This window comes from Epinephelus fuscoguttatus, linkage group LG1 (assembly GCF_011397635.1).
Source record: "Epinephelus fuscoguttatus linkage group LG1, E.fuscoguttatus.final_Chr_v1".
NCBI lineage: Eukaryota > Metazoa > Chordata > Actinopteri > Perciformes > Serranidae > Epinephelus > Epinephelus fuscoguttatus.
Window position 1 is genome coordinate 41,227,280 of NC_064752.1, and position 20,387 is coordinate 41,247,666.

The window sequence follows — 20,387 nt, forward strand, 5'->3', positions numbered from 1 at the left end:
CAGACTTTTTGGCATTTCATTTCTTGTATCAGCCGCCTCTCTAGCCTGCTTTAGTAATTACAAGCTGAAAACATTCATTTCCAAAAAATGCTTGAGTTATTACTTGAGCAGCGGAATGAGACACTGAAAGTATTCAAAATAAATTGCTCAACTTTTCGTGCAACGCTTGCATTATGGTGTCACGTAGAGGCCGTAATTACACAAATGTCTCATGTAGCACATTATTTCTTTCTCTCTGCTCCTTTAGAGTCGATGATAGCTAATCTGTTCTGGCAAGACAGCAGCAGGGGAGTGGATTATTCAGCTCAGCCACGAGAGAGGCACTAACTAGCTCTCCACTGACCTGGTAGCCTTGGGATAGTGATCTGCCTGCTACTGCTGCCTTCCCCTCCCTCTCCAAATGGCTTTATCTGGATGATATAATCCTCGTCAGTAGGCAAAGCGAGCTCTACAGAGGTTGTGTTGGTTTCCATGACGTTGGGGCGACTGTGTCGATTCTTCTTGTACAACACCTGAGGACGAATGGTTCAAGTCAAAATTCAGGCACAGAAGCAATAGCACCAAACACCATTTTCTGATAAAACCAAGCGTCTGAGTGCTTACTTTGTAACCAGTGACCTCTGACTCATTCTCAAGAGCTTTGACCTGCTCCCAGTTCAATATAATCTTGGAGTTTGATGTGTTCCACATCACTTTAACTGGCGGCTGACTGGGTGCTGAGAGCAGAAAAACACATTATTCACCTCAATGAAAAGCTGCACAGTGGCAGAGAGTGAGTTATAATTAGATCTGATACTTACGGGGTTTTTTGGTGGTAACGTTGACCGTGGTGCTGGGAGGACCCGTCCCTGCAGTGTTATACGCCCTCACTGAGATGTAATATGTGGTGCTGCCTTTCACCCCGTGGATAATAGTAGATGTTTGATTTCCTACAGTCTTTTGCACACTGGCCATGTCTTCCCTTTCACTTCTACTCCAGTACCTCAGCTGAAAAGCAACAGGGCACAACCGCAGACGTGAGCTCAGAAGAGAAAAAAACCAGGACAGACACTTTAAAAGCTTTCTGTTACACCCTGTCAATGAAGTGCAAACTGGAAACAGAGCGATGTGAACTCAGCTGGACGGAAGATGTGTACTGGTCTGAAAACAAGCTTCAGCAGCGTGTCACCTCGTGTACCTTTTGCTCACTGTGAGCTACGTGCCTCCGTTGTGCTCATCAGACAAGTGTCATGGTTTAACTTATGTGGTAAAGAGAGGGGTCAAATATGCAAAAAGAAAATAAGAAAAAAAAATGAAAACGAATAAGAATCCTCAAAAATCCCCTGCCATCAACTTCCACTGATAACAGATTTTCTTTGTCACCCCGCTTGTCAGGGCTGAAATAGCTGGCACGCTTGACAGCACAAATATAATTTGTCTTTCCTCACAGGAACGGTTTGCTCAGGCCCTGCTCCTCTGTTGACTTTGAGTGGTCAACAATTTATAATTCTGGCACTTTATGCAGTCCTTGGATGAAAACAGCGCCTTTGTTCCCATCTTGGATTTCAATAATGAGCGGAATTAAAATGACAAGAACTAACTGAGCGCAAAGCCAGTGTCTGAAACTGCTTTGTTGTGTGGATTAGAAGCTAAACGTTCTATCCCTTAGAGTATTGCATCAGTACGCTAATCAGGGTGGTTACAGTACTTAGGTAAACAACAAGAGAAACACAACTAAACCCACAGGCATGGGACTAGGCTGGACCATTATGCATGCAGCAAGCTATTATCTCCTATGCCCAAGGTGCATGAGCCTGAAACACTCATCAATAATAGAAGAGAACAAGATTCAACAGCAGTTGCCATGTGCCTGCGCACGCACGCACATATACTCACACATGCTTGCATCCAACGTAAGCACACACACACACACACACACACACACACACACACACACACACACACACACACACACACACACACACACACACACACACACACACACACACACAAACAAGGTATTTCATTTTAGCTCACCTCATAGCCCAGGACTCTTTTTTTGCTGGCATTCCAGGGCAGAGCTTTCCACGAAACTTCAATCTCGGATGCAGAGAGGCTCTTGGCGCGGACCCTGGTGGGAGCTCGGCCAGGCTCTGGAGTTAATGTATAAAGACTCTGAATGATTTTAAAAGTAACACTGAGCTTTGATGACCCCTCAAAGCGGCAACATCAAAACTGTTTCAAAGCTATTTCTTTCATCCGAACAACAGAGCGAGGGAAGTATGGGGAAGACGTCTGCAAGTGCTGATAGAAGAACACTGGCTGCAAGATCACTGCTGCTGCTGTTTGTACCCTGCATGGATCTAGTCATGTACTCATGCATTTACAGTGGCTGAGCAAGCAGAGCTACTCCACTACACGTTGTGAATGACATTAAATTATACGCACCTTCTTCAGCAGAGTAGATAGTAGTAACCGGTCCAAAAGGCCCTTCCCCCTCATTGTTGTAAACCCCAACCTTCACATGGAAAGGCGAGAAGGGCTGAATGCTCTCATTTTTAAAGATGTATCTGGATGCTTCAGCGGATGGTACGGCAGCCTGCATCCACCCCGTGGCTCCATGGGGTCGAAAAGCTACAACGTAGCCAAAACCTGGTCCGTTTTGCAGCTCCTCTGGAACTGGCTGCAGGAAAAATCACAGTTTATGTTTAGACTAAATTCCAATGCATTTTTGTATATAATTATTCTCTGTGTTTTTGTTTAAAACTCTCTATTCATCACTTTGTTAATGAATTAACTTTGTAATTCATTAATACAATGCATTTTTGAAAACTTAAGACTAAACGTCAAGATGAAAGACATAGCTTTCAATTTTTGAGGCAATGCTTTGCCTCAAATAAAACATGCTGTACCCACAGAAACTATTACTGGACACATCCATTACACAGAACAGTGCACTCAGCATGATACCATAAACTCAGCTGTTGTCCAGACTGATAACATGCCTCATACATTTATAGCTGCAGACTTTCCATTCTAGTGGATAAACCCACCCTCCATTCTGGTTGACTAATAGATACATGCTCACATAAAAAAGCACTTCATTTCTTCATTCTCTCTCAGCTCTGCTAGATATCTCAACTCCGGGTCAGTACGGATATGGCTACTTTGGTGAGCCTCTGAATTTCTATGAATATTTTATGATTTTTTTTGGATTGGTCAAAAGCTTTTGATTAGATATCTGTACTATTTTGCCAAAGTTACATAATACCCTCAATGGAATCAATTACAAAATGCTCTCAAATTACATATTATGATCAGAAACAATTTATAAAAGTAAATGTATGAACTTATATAGTGGAATTTACTTGTGAGGTCCCACAGGGATTGATTCTGGGACCTCTATTGTTCCTTATTAAAATGAATGACTTGATAACCGCATCTCCGTCTGTTTCCATTTCTTTGGTGATGACCCTAGTTTGTTTCTTTCATGTAAACTTTTTTCCACACTTATTTCCAAATAGATTACATTGAACTTTCTTTAAATGCTAATAAATCTACTTTCATAATATGTTTTGAAAAACAAAAGAAACATTGAGTTGGAAAATCATATTCATTTAGGTTGCAATATTATAAGAAAATCGATTGGTAAAAGTAAATAAAATGAGTAGTTTGCTTCTTTCACCTATGTTTATTAACACCCCTACAGTTTTTTTTCCATACTTCACATATTCTATTGTCTTGGCTGGAATCAATGACTGTAAAATAGGACACATATGGCTGCTGTCATCTTGCACTAGTGTTATCATTTGAACCAGAATCTGTGCAGTAGTGATCACCGTGGTATGGAGTTCCCACTCATACATCCGTGTGACCAATGGTGAGCAGCGCCAATGATCGCGAGTGCTTGAACTTCAACCCCCTTTTTTATAACACCAAATAACTAATTATATTTTAAAAAATGAAAACTTAAAAATACATCAGCATAATAAGAATGACCTAAAATGACAGAAACTCTCTTTGGGGAAAATTAATTTGATGTTAACTTTAGTTTATTGCAGCCAGCCACCAGAGGGCAAGATGTTTAGCTACACTTTTGGGAAGCTGCCATGTCATTCATCTTTATTATATAGTCTATAGCTGGAACTCCCACAGACCTTTATAAGCTCCTTTCTTTACAACAATAATTGTGAGATGTGTTAAATCTGGCCCGTCTATCCCTGAGGCACTCTTCTATGGTTTGAATGTCCTTTCTATTTGCATACATGTAACAAAATTCACTAATCCACATTTATATATTGTGGCTTTCTTTCTCCCAGTGATTGACATATCTATGTATGTTGTGTATAATTTATTATTGGCACATTGTTTTTTTTTCTTCTATTTTAGTTTGTATGCTGTACAAATGTATTTCATTTTTATTTTATTAGTTTCCTGTGTTTTATTACATGCACAACTGAACTAAACTTTCCCTCTAGTGCCAACATCAAGCCAATATTTGAACCCTGTTATTATCCAATGCATAAATTGCTGAGGGGTTAAACCCAATTTTGCATACAGTGATAACCCCACCGCCACCCTTGGGACAAAAGTTACATTTTTAGCCCCACTACAGGTAACACATTAAACTTATAAGTTAAAATTAAAAATGCAACACTGCACCCCTGCTTTTATGTCCAAAGGAAAATGCCTCAGGAATTTTCAGGGCTGAGGCGGAGTTGGAGCTCTGTTAAGCAGAAGTTAGACTCTAATTGAACTCTTGCATATTGAAACATCAACACTGATTCTGTAAAACGTTTCACAGCGGGGGCTGATGATTTTGAGCAGCCCGAATAAATATAAGCTTTTGGAGCTGAACTGATATGCAGGGGCTTTGTAGGAAAGAAATAGAAAGACAGAAAGAAAGAAAGGGAAAACAATTTGAAAAAAGAAGTCGGGACTTCGAAGGAACCATTGAGTTTAATTATCTTATTGAAACCTCAAAAGCATTTTTCTCTCCCCTAGGGTGACAGCAGCAGTTATTGCCTCTCTGTTCTTAAAAATGAAATGCCATACATTAAGCCGTTCCGCTTAATGAAACAGAGGCCTGGATCCACAGAGAATAATGACGTCTGGCTCCCTCCTCCATGGGTGAGGGGGTCCCGAACAAGCTTGCTTACCTCCCATGTGATGACTAATTCCGAGCGACTGCCACCGCCTCCACTCACATTAGCTGGTGTGACCTTCGGAGCTGGAGGAAGAAGACAGATCAGCTTAGCCCTGTTGACTTCACACTGTGCTGAGAAGGCACATGTAATCATTTTCCATGTTGCTATTCCCAAACAGCAGAGAGAGTCAACTTGCTCACATATTTGAACTTCAACATCCAGAAATCCTGGAAGCAGGAAGCTACTCGCAGTGTATCTGCTGCTGTAGCCAGCCTGTTATGCTTTTAATACCAAAAGATATCAAAGGGAGCAAGACATAAAGACACACAAATGATCTTTCCTTGATGAATCAAGCTCTCTCTGGGTACATTGCCATTACATTGCTTTTTATAGATGATTAGTAGTACTAAGTACCAACAATTTATGGAACCTTCATGTGAAGTATTGTTTGACATTTAAGATAATTAATATGCTTGCCAAGTGTTAGAGCTACAGTTTAAAGACTGTATACCTGGTGTAGCTCTGTCCAGAGGTAAAAAAAAAAAAAAAGCCCACCAGCACCTCTGAAGAAAATGCTAAACTATTCCTTCAAGGAAATAATGAAATTAAGTTAATTACGTTTGTTTGAGAAGGGAAGAACAAACAAACAGGACACACACTTTTTAGGAGGCATAAGAAAAGTTTTCTTTTACGCTCATGCAGTACATACAGGTCCCCTTTGTCCTTGCTTGTTTCGATGGCTTGCTGGGCTCGCCGGTCCCAATGCTGTTGCTTGCCAGGACTCGAAACTCGTACTCCACCCAAGGGCTCAGGTCTATTACTGTTGCTGTCAGCCGGTGGCCCCCCACCACCTCAGGAACTGGCATAAAACACACAGTGCCCCCTTCAGTATCAAAAAACTTTGTGTGTGTGTGTGTTTTTTGTATGTGTGTGTTTGTCAGCTTAGCATCAGCTGCAGTATGTCCTCCAGGCTGACAGGCCTGGTAGGACTCCACCACAGGTACACAGGACAAGTGTAAATCCCACACAAGGTCATATAATGCACACACTAACTCAACAAACAAGGCAACAATTAGGTCAGCAAAAATGATCAAGGTTATGTCCATATATCGCATAATATTGACAGTGTTTGTTTTGATAAGAAAATCACTACTATTTTAACCAACATAATGTCAGGATAAAAAGCAGGGTTTTCCCCTACCATTGTACAGGCCGTTCTCATGCATTGCTTGTATGTATACCCAGGAAAAGTAAGGCACATATTGGTATATAACCCATGTACTCGGGAAGTCTGCAATCTCATAGCCAATGGGCTGTTGTGAGTAAAGAAGGAAGTAGTATATTGAGTAAATAAAGGAGGCAGGTTGGGGTGGTGGATGGGTCAAACAACACAGGACTTTCCCCCAGCAGACCAGTCTTTGAAACCATGCAAAACTAAGTGAATGCTGTGTTATTTTTTAGGTACATCATTAGCATGTTTCTTTTTCTTAACCTAACCTACACAACTTAGCTTGCCGAAAGATGCCCAACCTAGGTAACCTTACATTGAGTACTTAACTTTACATAATGTACTGAACATCATTTTTGGGCCGCTAATACGTTAGATATCATGTGAAACATTGTTATGTGGATACTTTAATATTTTAGCCAACATGATGCCGCAGGGTTTTCTTTACAATTGTAAGACCTGAGCGAACACCTGAGCCAAACGAACAACAACAAAAAAAACTACACAAAGACACGTTTGCTATAATTTCTGTTCACACTATTTCTGCTCGTCTCTCATGCTCGGGGCTCAGCTCCTCGAAACATACACACACACACACACACACACACACACACACACATTTATTCATTTATCTTTTCATTTTCTGTATCGGCTTGTCCTGTTGAGGGTTATGGAGGTGCTGGAGCCTACCACAGCTGAAACTGGGCGAGAGGCAGGGTACACTCGCCAGACTATAACATGGCTGACACATAGAGACAGACAACCATTCACGCTCAATTTAGAGTCACCAATTAACTTAACCTACATGTCTTTGGACTGCGGGGGGAAGCCGGAGAAAGCCAACAGGTTTGAGCCAACAGGTTCGAGCCAGGAACCTCTTGTTGTGAAGCAGAACAGTGCTAATCACTGCTCCACTATGCCGCCCTTTTCATATAGGATATTTACATTTTTTCACATTCCAAAGTCTGATTATTCTCAGGAATTAAAAGTTTATTGCTTTTTGAAAGGGTGTGCATGGATTTTTATAATAATACAACTATTTTATCAGTAGCATGGTCTTAAAACAATAATTCATTGCACTTCCTTTTGGGACAATATATCGTCCCCCAAAAGCAGTTATCATGACAGGCCGAGCAACGAAACAGGAGAATCACGAGAAAGAAATACAGTGACTACTAACTTTCTAATTTGACATTTCTTTGGCTTTGTAGTAAGATGGGTGACGCACGAAATACAGACATAAAAGAGAGAGGATTTCACCAGAAATGACAAGAAGTCAATTCATTCCTTTGAAGGTGGAGCTCTGTCTACCTGCAAGGTCATAATGTAGTTCTGTTTCAAATGTATGATCCTGACATGGTAAATCAATGAGGCCAGTAAAACTATCTGAGAACAAAGTGTCCTTAATTCACAGAAATGTCAATAGAACAAGGTATACAGTGCGGCATAAATGCACATTATACCAATCATGCGTGAATGCTGAGCCCCATTAAAGAGGATGTGGGGAAAAATTACACCAGCACTATCACTTAACTACACTATCAAATTACCGCCTTGGCAACAAGCTTCATCATCAGGATGAGAGCCACGTTTCAGGATTCCCATGAGTCCGATAAAATGGCGGTCAATGGTCATGCTACAATTGCGTCCCATTTGGTGCTGGGGTAAAAATTACATCTCCGATATTCTCACAGGCGAGGCAGAATGAAGAGTGGCCCCCTCCATGTGATTCGAGGAGGCCATGGCTGGTTGGAGAGAGCTTACCTGTGGTGACAGCCTGCCACCCGAGGGAAAATGGTGTCCTGGCCTGGATGGTGTATGCCGTAATTGGACTGTGATTATCGGGACCAGGCCTCCAGGACAGAGAGGCTGTGGTATCAGTGATTTCTTCTACATGGATGCTGGTAGGGGGCCCCGGGGGACCTGATAGATGGCGTAGCCAGGCAGGAAAGAGGAGAGAGAGATAGAGAGACAGACGGAGGAAGGAGGAAAAGGAGGGGGGGGCGGTGGAAATGTAAATCAGGAAGAGATGGGGAGATGGTGGAGAGTGTCGCAACGGTTTTAGCACCTGCAGCTACTGTAGCGAAGTGAGTGAAACCTTTGGGAGCGATTTGGTATAATTAGACAGTAAATTTCCTTTAAACCTTGAAGAGAGAAATTTCTATTTGCCTCCCTTTTCATTCTATCCTTTTACTCTTTCATCAGTGAGGCACAACCACTCACATTTAGTCACGAACAAACTCATTCTTTCTTTCGCAGAAGATGACTGATAATAACTGTTTTGAAAGCTTACACATTGGTAATATTGTCAGTAATCATTTTGAATTGAAGTATGTTTATTCCCAAAGAAAATGAAGAGTGAACGTCGTGACTCACCTCTGACAACCAAGTCCACAGCAATGGAAATGCTGTCCACCTTCGTTTGCACAGCGCACGTGTACTTCCCCGCATGCCTCAGCTGGATATTTCGAATCATAATGTCTCCTGCCGAATGCTGCTGTCATTCAACACATGCACAGTTACATTTACACACACACACACACACACACACACACACACACATACATACAACGTCCCATAAGTAACATGGTAAGCCTCCAGCTATTGTAATTCAAAAACAATACTGACTTTCCAGCCACATGGGAACAAAACCAGCTGAACAGAAAGCTCATTCTTATGTACGCCAATCTCATGCAGCCTTTCCTTCTGTATTCTAAAAAGGACGGGGAAATACATCTCTATGTTAGGCACACGCGGTGCTTTTATTTTATCACTATAATTACAGAAATGTACATGCTCAGATAGCTTGATTTTGGTATGGAGCAGTTTCAGTTCAGGAGCAGCCTAATGGCTATGTCTGATAGCTAGTTCTTTGAGGGAGCCTTTTATTCTGTCTCTAATTGCCATTCCCACTCCTCCATTATCATTTCATCAGAGCAGGTTCTGTAATAAATTGGACATGCGGAAAGATGTGACACAATGGCAGTAAGAATTCTATGGAGTGGCTGGTATCTTAATCAGTGTATGTGTAGATGCACAGCAATTCATTAGTGAGAGGAGGCTGTAAATTATGGTATAAGGAGCACCTAAATCACAGGAGAAACAGGAAAGACACCTCAGTGCGGGATTTTTTTCACTTAACGCCTGCAGTTTCCAAAGAAGCCTTGAATTTTTTATTTTTATTTTTTTTGGTAAAAAATAAGCCTGCGTATCACATGCTGAGATGTAAGCTGCGAACCTTTTAAAGTATACAGCGGCTGACTGAGACTGGTTGCAGGGTGCGTATGTAAATTTCATTTTAAAATAAACCACAGGCAGCAATTTTCTGCCCATAAATAATACACTTGATACAAACATTCCCTCTGCACTGCGGCTGAATTTATTATGACCCTGCTAAAAGAAGAAAAAGGTACGATATTGATGTAGCAATGAATCTTCAGTCACCTCTTGACCTTTACCCAATAAAGTCTCTGAAGGGTTGAAGACTAAATCAATGCTTTCTATGCAGCAGAGCACAGTCGCATTAATACAATGAGCATTCTTCAACACACCACAATAAGGTTTTTTTCTGTAACACTCATTATGCATTCTGGGTCATGATGGAAAAGCTGCCTGGGACAGTAAACGGATATCTAAGGGACGAGATTGTTGAATGACTGAAAGCTTATGGAGAAATTAACATGAGGTGCTGTATGAATCGCTACAGTAATTCGTAGTAAAAGTTGAATATCCTTAGAAGGTAACCTGTTGGCTCACAGTGCAGAATTGGTGATTTGCATGTAGCGATTTGGTCAGAGTTCTGGATTTGAACAGAAACTGGTGAGAAAGAAACGCCTGCTTTAAAATAAGGCAGCTCACAGTGATATTGTGCCTTCATGGCTGTTTGATGAACATTGCAACCGTTTATCAGGCTCCATTTAGGCGATCATTTCATGTTTCAGTGTGAGATTTGGTGACAGTTTATAGAGACGGATGCAGACGGATGACTTTATCTAGAAACTGCATCTCTTTACTAGGCTTATGATATTTCAGAGGAGGAAAAATCATATACAGTTGTGCAGAGTCTGTTTTCATGATCCTGTGTGGCTGGTGAATACATAATTCTGAGTACACACACCAAATCCTGTATTGACACAGTTTCATATGAGTGAAGGCTGCCTGTATGCACTGAGGTTTAGCACTAATGTACCATACAGTATCTGACATAAATCTAATCTAGAGTATTCTGATGGTGAACACATTCATACAGCATTACTCATGCTCTTCATTTCATATAATATTGTAACTTTCTTTTTTTGGTACTAATGCTACCTTAATTTTGCTATGCTAACGTGTCTTCTATGAGGGGACTTGCCCGTTCACAGTTTGAGACAAACACAGATAATATCTAGCTGGAGTTGCCAGAAGAAAATGTTGGCATTGTACGATTCTGCAAACCACAAATAATTTGTATGTTTAATACATGTCATATCAGTGTTTCTAAAGTGATGTAGTATATGCACTGACTATAAACCAGTGGTGTAAGGGATGTTGGATGGCGTGGCATCTAGGCGAGATGCCTGCCAAGCTACAGACCACCGCAGACCAGTGTTCGATCTAACACACAACTAAATTGGTTATGTTTTAGCAAGTCACTGCTGTTTTTCCAGTAATTTTTTAGACAGCAAACATGGGTGTTTTTTAAAGACGTGTTGCTGTTTTTCCCAACCACAGATACTGCCACAAAAAGTGGTTGACATCACCGCTTTTCCAGCAGAGATTCTGCCCCAAAACTGGGGATTTTAAGCCACTACGTGACTTTTTCCTAACCATAACCAAGGGGTTCTTGTGCCTAAACCTAACCACATATTAACCACTGTGTTGTTAAAACATAAAGAAACATAAACTTTCCACATATCCGCTTAACGTACATATATAACTTATCTGTTTGCAGAAACGTCCAATGCCAACATGTTTCCTGGCAGCTGGGTTGCAGTATCACTACCTGCAAGAGCTGTCTTTGTGTAGTCTCTGTAGTCATTATCACTGCTAGCTGTTGTTTCTCACTGAAATTCCAAGTGTCATATTGGCGAGGTATAAGTTATGAGTGCTACATAAAATGTCTCTTGAAACAGTAATTTTTACTGTTTTCACCAAGTTGCTCCATTTCAAAATAGTAAAACTGTCCATACACTGTATGTATGAGCTTTGACTGCCCTGCTGCAAGCACACCCTCAGTTTTTTGTGAAGGGTAAACCTGTTTTTACAGCTTTCACAACAACACAGCCTTTTTTATAAACCGAAGGCCTGATAGCCTTGCAGGTTGTCAGAAACCATTAGAGATTATGGACTTACACCTCCCACTTTTTCAAAAAATCCACCGTGGCTCCCAAAGTGGATGAGCTGCTCGTTGAAGAACCAGGTGAACTTGAGCTCCAGTGACGGGTCATGGCTCACTTGGCAGGGCAGGACAACGCTCTCCCCCACTGTGATGTCCAGCGTGGTCGGCAGGGTGGTGATAATGGTCGGCTCTGAAACACACACACCATGTACATTCTGATCAAACACAGTGTTCTGCCCCCCTCCCTTTTCCAGGCATTATAATTCAGCAAAGGAAATGGCTTTGCAAAAAGCCAGGCCCTTCCATCATCCTTATGGATATGTCAGACTCAGTTAATAGAAGGATATATGGGACAGAGCACACAGCAAACTAGGGCGCACAGCTACAATAACTGGTATTAGTTTCGGCCTGAGCCAGTCTCTGTGGGGACTCGAAGACGTGTCTCTCCTGCATCCTGAGAAGCCTCTATGTGTCACTGCCAGCTCAGCCTTCAGCGTGGAACTCCCCCCGAAATTCCCAAAATGCACCGCTAGGAGAACAGTAAACAGCAGTGAGCACTTCTTCCAGTCGTCAACACTCTCTTTTCAAGCCTGCAGTGCATTACAATGGCATCACAAGGGAATAAGGCAAGCGTCCCTTATCTGCACTTGTGTGTGAGCAGCGGAGGAGGAGGGTGGAAAGAGAGGAGAGATGAGAGGGAGAGGCTTTGTTCTCAGAGTGTACAACACCTGTCTCCCTCTTGGGGGTGCTGTGATTACTTGGTTGAAATTGCCACTCTGAGCACACAGACTAAATTAACCATGGCAAATGATCCCTGGACAGGCATAGATTCATGTAGAAAGTGCCGGCAGTGCAGTCTTCATCCAGAGTGAATTCGATACCTCCATTGTATTGGCCCCTTCCCTCCCCTCCCCGACACACACACCACCACCACCATACACTCCCAATGTGATTTATCTAGTCGTTTTGTGATATCAGGCCAGAATGCTATCAGCTGGTAGGTTTTGTCATATACACAATGAAAGTGTGTCTGAGAGCCACAGTTCTCTATTGCTGGGGCTAAATGGTGAGCGATGGCGGTGCAGTAAAAACGTAGTAATAACACACAGAGGTATTCAAGGGTCTGTGTCTACTGTGTCTGCTCTGTTTCTAAAGGCCGGCTACACCTTGTAGAGCAAGTGCAGGAAGCAAATAGAAAACCTTAAAAAATGTAAAGGGTAAAAAAAAAACCCCACACTTCTCTTGTTTTGCAGTGCTTTTCATGATGGTACTCGAAATGATGTGAGGAGAAGGAAATAGAAAACAAAAGGCTCAGGGAGGATCTGCAGGGAAATATTTGGATCCACAATCAAAAATATTTACTCCTCTATCCGTGCAACATGGAAACACACAATAAACATTTATCTCCTTTATTATTTCTCCAGCAGGGTTGGTGCATTTGCCTCTTTCCTAACATGAACTCCTCTCCTTGTGGTGTGTGCTTGCCGCTCTCTCCAGGGATTGACTGTGACAATGATGGTGGGAATATGCTCCCTTATTACTCTCTTCTGTCATCATTTGTGACAGATTATATGGACAATCAAGGTTGGTTACACAACCACACACTGGGCTCTTGAGCATAATTTGATTGATTTCTATCTTGTATAATGCCTTGTTACCTGCTGCCACTGTAAACCAGAGGATAGTAACCCACTTACTTAACGGGGGTCAGAGATGGAGAGTGTGTTAGCGCGCTCAGACGGACTGGTTGGCACCTCAGGAAGTGTTGCTGAGGTGGGTCAAACCGCCGTTAATGTGAGGTTTTGAAAATTCGTGCTCTCTCAACTGTCACCTGTTGTTACATGTCACAGTGTTAAGCATGAATAATTAACCACAAGTTAATTAATTGTGTCAAACTGATGTGTGTCAACACTCATAAGTGTTCAATGCAGGATTTCTCTAACCAGGAATGAAAGTTTAAAACCATACTGACATTTTCACAATTAAAGAGAATTATTTCCAAAAGCTTAGAAATACCCTTGTGCTGATGGCTGTGATTGAGTGGTGTTTGTAACCTTCATGACTGATACTTTTGAACCTGTCTACTTTATCTTTTACGACTAAAAGAAATGACCTGTCCACACAAACATTATAAACATCATGATCTCTTTTTGCAACCCAATTGCCAGAAAATATATTGGCATTGTACATTTCTGCAAACATTGCCACTTTACTATAGCCCCTTTTACACTGCCAGATTTTCCGTGAATGTTGGGCTGTTTTGCCGGCAAGTTGCGAGCATTTAGACGCACAGAGCCGGATTGGCGAGTTGATCTGAGGTACCCAATTTTCCGCCCCATAGGGTAGACATACTGGCAGAACCCTTTTAGTTTAAACAGACCCAGGTGACCCACTGGTGGTGGATAAATAGGAAACAGCTGATAGCAGGAATTAGCGAGCAGCTAGTAGCAAGAGGGAAACGCAAACCTGACAGACACTGTAGAGATGAGCAACTGGGGAGACAAAGAATTGCGCGCCCCCCTTGCCCTTGCGAATGAAGAGGCCATTAACTGTCACATGACGGGAACGGTGAAGGATGGGCCAACTTACGAGAGAATCGCCGAAGGACTGAGCAGCCGCGGCTTCCCTCCCCTTGTCCCTTTTTACATCACACGCTGAACTACACATTTTGTTACTTGCTCTCGCCCCCCATTGCCCCGAAAAAGGCACATTCTGTATTAACAAAATTAGGTAAGTGACATTTTCCTGCACTCCCCGCTTTTGCTTTTATACTGCCAATGCTGAAAGAAGACTGATTGGGCTTTCCTGCAAATTTGCACAATTCCTATCTAAAAAGGGCTTATGTAGCCGACACATCAAAGCTTTAGGTTTCAACAACGCTGTGGTTTACATGTAGTTAGGATTATGCACAAAAAACAGTTGGGTATTGATTGCTGGAAAAGCAGCAATGTCTCTGTGAAAAACATCCACTTTTCATGGCACTAACCCATTTGGAAATGCAGCAATGTTTTGGAAAAAAACAACAACAACAAACAAAACAAAAAGCTGCTGAAAACACAGCAAAAACTTGCTAAATCACGGTTTTGTTGCTAGTATGTCTTGAACAGTGGTCTGCAGCTTGGCAGGTGTCTTGCCCAACATACCACCCACCATCCCCTCCACTTTTAAATGATAAAGTCAGCTCATATACTACATCATTTTACAGACACTGATATGATATGTATGAAACATGCAAATGTAACATATTCATGGTTTGCACAAATGAAAAATGCCAACATTTTCCTCTGGCTTTTCTTTGTCTTCTAAAACTGCCAAAGCATAACTTTTCTCTGGCCTCCTGGTTAAGTTTTGAATTTCTGAAAAATTAATGTTTTAAGATGTTCCCCAGTTAGAACTACTTAATTTAGTGCTCATTATAGGGACATTAGAGACAGTGTTCAATTGGTTCTCTTCAAGTAATTCATTGCAATAAAGTGCTTGCATGCCTAGAGAGTCTTTAAGTTAGAGCACAGCAGGTCAGCTGAACAAGCAAAAATGTGACATTTGTCTGCAGGTAAGTATACTGTACATTTCAGCATATAAGTAGAATGAAGTCTTAAGTAATGATAATAAATATTAACTTGGGTACCTATTTTTGCTATTACCAGTACCACATCACATATTTTTGTTCTGGAAACCTCCTTGGAAATGATAAGGTAATAACAGACCTGTGAAATATTGACTTACTAATAAAGAGTGCCATGGTCTCCTGTGTCAAAGTGACATGCTTGTTGGCCAACCATCAATCCCAACTTTCTATATAGGTGTTCTGAGGAGCTAAAACAATGCTGAGCAATATAAGACCTGATAGGGCTCTTTAAACTATAGACTCCTGCCATTGTTTAATATTTAAAGGAAATGGCCACTTTAGAATGAAAATACTGTACTTACTGACCCTCATGCCGACAAGAAGTCCAGTGTAGTTTTTGAATCCACCAAACCCGGTCAGGGTATCAGAGGATAACAGCTAGCCGGAATAACAGCTACACTTGAAGTGCATGGAACCCACATTTTGAAAATGTAATAAAACTATGCTAATGCATTTCAAAAACGTCAGAATGATTCTTCCGTCGTAGTCCAAGTGCCCTGAAGCTGCGACATGCAAAATTGACTTGAAAAGGCGAAATTTACTCCACTTTTATAGCATCATTTCTCACCGTGGTCAGTTAGCCTGCCCTGCAGGCGTGCTGTGTTTACACTCGCATGAGACTCGAGAACTAGCGCCACCACTAGCCATCAGCTAGTCTCGCACGGAGTAAATAAACCTTTAAAGGAAATGGCCACTGACCCTAATGCTGACAAGAAGTTCAGTGTAGTTTTTGAATCCACCAAACTCGTTCGGGGTATCAGAGGATAACAGCTAGCCGGAATAACAGCTACACTTGAAAATGTAATAAAACTCCACTAATGCATTTCAAAAATGTCAGAACGGCTCGTCTGTCGTAATCCAAGTGCCCTGAAGCCGCGGCATGCAAAATTGACTTGAAAAGACATAATTTACTCCGCGCGAGACTAGTTGATGGATAGTGGTGGTGCTAGTTCTCGAGTCTCGTGCGAGTGTAAACACAGCACGCCTCCAGGGCAGGCTAACTGACCACGGTGAGAAATTATGCTATAAAAGTGGAGTAAATTCCGCCTTTTCAAGTCAATTTTGCATGCCGCGGCTTCAGGGCACTTGGATTACAACAGACGAGCCGTTCTGACATTTTTGAAATGCATTAGTGGAGTTTTATTACATTTTCAAGTGTAGCTGTTATTCCGGCTAGCTGTTATCCTCTGATACCCCGAACGAGTTTGGGGGATTCAAAAAACTACACTGGACTTCTTGTCGGCATGAGGGTCAGTGGCCATTTCCTTTAAAGGTCTGGTGTTTAGGATTAAGTGCCATAGAGTGGTGAGGTTGCAGACTGCAACCAACTGAAATGCCAATGACCCTATCTAGAGCCATTTTTGGTTTGTCCATTCTGAACTACTGTAGAAACAACATGGCTGACTTTGTAGAAGAAGTCCGCCTACTTACTCTAAAGCCCTGTTTCTACCAAACATTTTCAGTGTGGTACCTTTGGAACCAAAACTAAGCCTTCAGACATGGTACCTAGACACTAGCATTTCCACTGCACACAGTACCCTTAAGTGTGGGTTGCTGTAACTCACTGCTCTGTCCAGCATTCGCTGTATTTCCTCATTACCAGTGACACAGATAGAAGTCTGCACTTTGTTTATTGTCCACAGAACAAGGCTGCACTCTGACATTTTCAGAGCAAAATAAAACAGGGTGCAGTGAGAGTCTCTCTCCATGGGATATTTAAAAATAGCGGGTTTGTGCATTTATTCCTTCTCAGGCAAGCTTGGGGATTAAGTGTTGCTATGGCCATACTATACGACACTCCTCAACGCTTTGTTTTTTCTCTGAGTGAGGATTAGAATATATTCTGTCACAACACCAGGCCAAAATTAATATATACTGTATATGAACGCTTGAAGATCCACTCATTACTAAAAGTGTATGTCACATAAAAACTAAAGTAATGGTCAAAGTTGTCACATGAAATATTTAAGGTGTGTTGATTGATTCACGTCATCAACTCATACATTGAGTAACATTACAAGTAAACGTTCCACCTTAAAAGTCACGGCAGTCGGCCCAGTGAATAAAGTTATTTCTTCTCCAGCTCCAGCTGCTGTGAGAGGCAGCAAAACATCCTTTCATTTTATAGTTACAGTTTACTGATAAAACTCTCCATGGTATGACTCTACCAGAGTGACCATCTGCTACTGACCAATCAACAGACTGCGGTGTTCACAGCTCCACCTTTTAGTACTGGATCTGTGTGCTAGGTACCCCAACAGAAGGGGTGACCAATAATGGGGACAGTACGGAATGGTTCCATTGGTACCATCCACAACTTTTCGCAGTGGACACAGGGAAAAAAGCGTACCCAACTGGACTGTACCGTACCATACTCCTCGGTGGAAACAGGGCTTAAGGTAACAAAAAGACAATAATTCTTAGTGTCAGGTGATTATAAACTAAGATATACCCCTAAATCCTACTCACAGGACCATTAAATGAATGAGAAATTGATGACTATCTTATATTCAAGGAACAAGTTGGACCACCAACCTTAAACAGCAGCAACAATCACATGCCAATACAAAGCACAGGAAGTGAAGGAGGTGTGGGAGCCAAACAAATGACTTACTGACAGTGGCTCGCAGTGGGGACACTCAGAGAAGCTGCGCAACCATAACCAGAAAACAAAGCGAGCTAACAGTTACCAAATGACTCCCTGCTCCTCTCAAAGGCGCACTGACATGCCTCACATGGCCAGTTTCACCACTCTTCCCTCAAACAGCAGCCATCATGAATAATGCTTACACTCCTCTCCCTCTTCCTGTGGAGAATCCCTCCTAGCTTTAATGGTCTAAAGCTGTAATGTGTAAGCGTGTATTCTCCTTGAGTGTATAGACACTCTGTAGTTTTCCACACAAGGTGAGTGATGTGAGCTTGAATAATGCATGGAGGAGGGCGTCGGAGAGCCATGGGCCACGTGAGCCGAGGATTCTGAAAACAAATCTAACAGAGAAAGGTTCACCCTCACCCTCTGACTCCTTCAAAACTGAGATTCACACAGACGATGCAGAGGCATGTAGGTTCAAGACAAACACAAACTTATAAAGGATAAGATTTTTCACTCACAGGACAAAGGCCTTTTCTAAAGAGACGCATCAGGCTTCGTTCCTCAGTATAATCTGGTCCTTTTGGAAAAAAAGTGTGGTGACCTTTATGAAAAGAAATAATTCCATCCCCATTTTTTCCTCTCCTTGGTTTTTATATCAACAAACAAAGAAGGATGATTTTATCAACACAGTACAAACTTACACATTTTTCTTTTGAACACCACTCCAAAGCACAAATCAGAGGTCTTTCAAGGGTGAACTTCAGTTGCCAAAAGGCGTTGTATACATCGCTCAACAGATACATACAAGATGCACTCAATACTGTATTCTTAGGGCTGTGCAGTGGCACATCTGTAGCAACCTGCTGGTGATCACTGACAGATGGTTGCTCATTATTTTTCTATATGGCTGTCAGGAGGCACACGCTGCACTTATTTCACGTAGTTGCTGACAGTCGACGCGGACAAAAGGGTTTGCTTGGAAAAGCACCTCCCAGATGTTGGTTTAAAACTGGATTGTTTTAGGGTTCATGTCAGAAAATTTATCTTCTGTCTTACACCTCTAAAAGCCAAAAAATATCTAAAGCAATGACTAGTGCCAGGAATTAAATCTCATATAATCTTTGAAAATAGTTTTTATTTAATTAACAAGACTTAACGGGCCAGAATTCTCCTTCTTTAGAAATGGCCTCCCTCCCTTTCAGTGCTAAAATGGGCTGCTTCCAATAGTTTGTAACCTTACAAAACCAGCATTTACTTCTCCTTTTAACATCTCCTTCAAACCTTCTGTCTTATTTTTTTAAACTATTTATGTCATTTTTCACATGTTCAGATGTCATTTTTCAATGTCTTCCAGCAGAGTCTTTCTAAAATGTTCATTGTTATCCCTGTATTTATACAATAATTGCCTCTTGCACTTCTCTGTGGTGGCAGGCTTTTCAAGTGTGGTCATTTGTAACAGCTTAAAGCCACTACAAGGAACTTTTAACTGGATATGCAAAAGTCTCTAGTTTCTGCTGTCTGTGTGTGACCTACAACAGCAAATGAGACCATCGGTGTGAAGATAAGCTATTTCTGTATAGTCCATATCCATACCTTTAGGAAACTGTCTCCGGGTCCGCCCCAGGTCACTTCCAGGACGAAACGATTTACAGCACTCAGATGGCACACATCAGGAAATCCTTCAGGATAAATGTTTTGTTCGCTAGCGATCTAGCATTTACCAGCCCAATCCTGGCAGGAGCCGGCTGGTCCACAGCATTAGCTGTCCGGGGAGCCATACACAGAGGCCGCAGGTTGCGCAGATTCACCCCGTGCCAGCGGGGACGAGGAGAGCAGGGGCTGCGGGGCTGGAACACCTCATCCGGGCCGACAACAGGTACCAGCCAGGCGTCGACAGGGTCCAGCGAGTGCCGAGAAATAAAGAGGCGAGGCACCGCTCCATACTCCGTCCAAGAAGCCGTGGAAGTGCTCGCCAAACAGGCCTTCAGCCTTGCCAGCTGACTGCTGCATTGACCCCGGCGGCGGTGGTGCTTACGCCGGAGAGGTGGAGCTGGGGCGCGGCAGAGGTGAGCTGGGATCCCCGATAGGAGCGGGGGCAAAGTTTTCCCGTCTTGTTGTTTCATTCATCCCCAAAACAAACACATGCGCCAGGTAAGCGTCTTTACGACAATACGCACTAGAGCTCATGGGAAATGTAGGCTTCATTCTGGCAAAACACTACCGCTTTTGTCCACAAGGTCGCCAAAATCAACTCAAAATTAAAGTTCCTTGCAGGGGCTTTAAAATAATTTTGCCTACTAACAGCGTCCGATGAGACGCGTGTTCAGCACATGCCATGTAAGGGGAACATCCCTGGTTTGATTCCTGTTGTTGCATGTCATATCCCTCTCTCTCTCTCTACCCCATTTCCTGTCCGCCTATCAATCAATCAATCAATCAATCAATTTTATTTATAAAGCCCGATATCACAAATCACAATTTGCCTCACAGGG

General features: G+C 42.2%; 1 protein-coding gene across 1 annotated transcript in view; it reads right to left on the reverse strand.

Annotated features, from left to right (window-relative positions):
• cntn4 (contactin 4) overlaps positions 1–20,387 on the reverse strand; it is a 214,013-nt gene that overhangs the window by 3,623 nt on the left and 190,003 nt on the right. Inside the window, exons 13-22 of the mRNA XM_049573046.1 lie at positions 11,689–11,864; positions 8,731–8,851; positions 8,119–8,277; positions 5,836–5,985; positions 5,139–5,209; positions 2,428–2,662; positions 2,017–2,132; positions 801–987; positions 604–716; positions 344–512 (exon numbers count right to left, since the gene is read on the reverse strand). Coding sequence (XP_049429003.1) covers positions 344–512; positions 604–716; positions 801–987; positions 2,017–2,132; positions 2,428–2,662; positions 5,139–5,209; positions 5,836–5,985; positions 8,119–8,277; positions 8,731–8,851; positions 11,689–11,864 — 1,497 coding nt within the window. The remainder of the gene's footprint in view (positions 1–343; positions 513–603; positions 717–800; positions 988–2,016; positions 2,133–2,427; positions 2,663–5,138; positions 5,210–5,835; positions 5,986–8,118; positions 8,278–8,730; positions 8,852–11,688; positions 11,865–20,387) is intronic.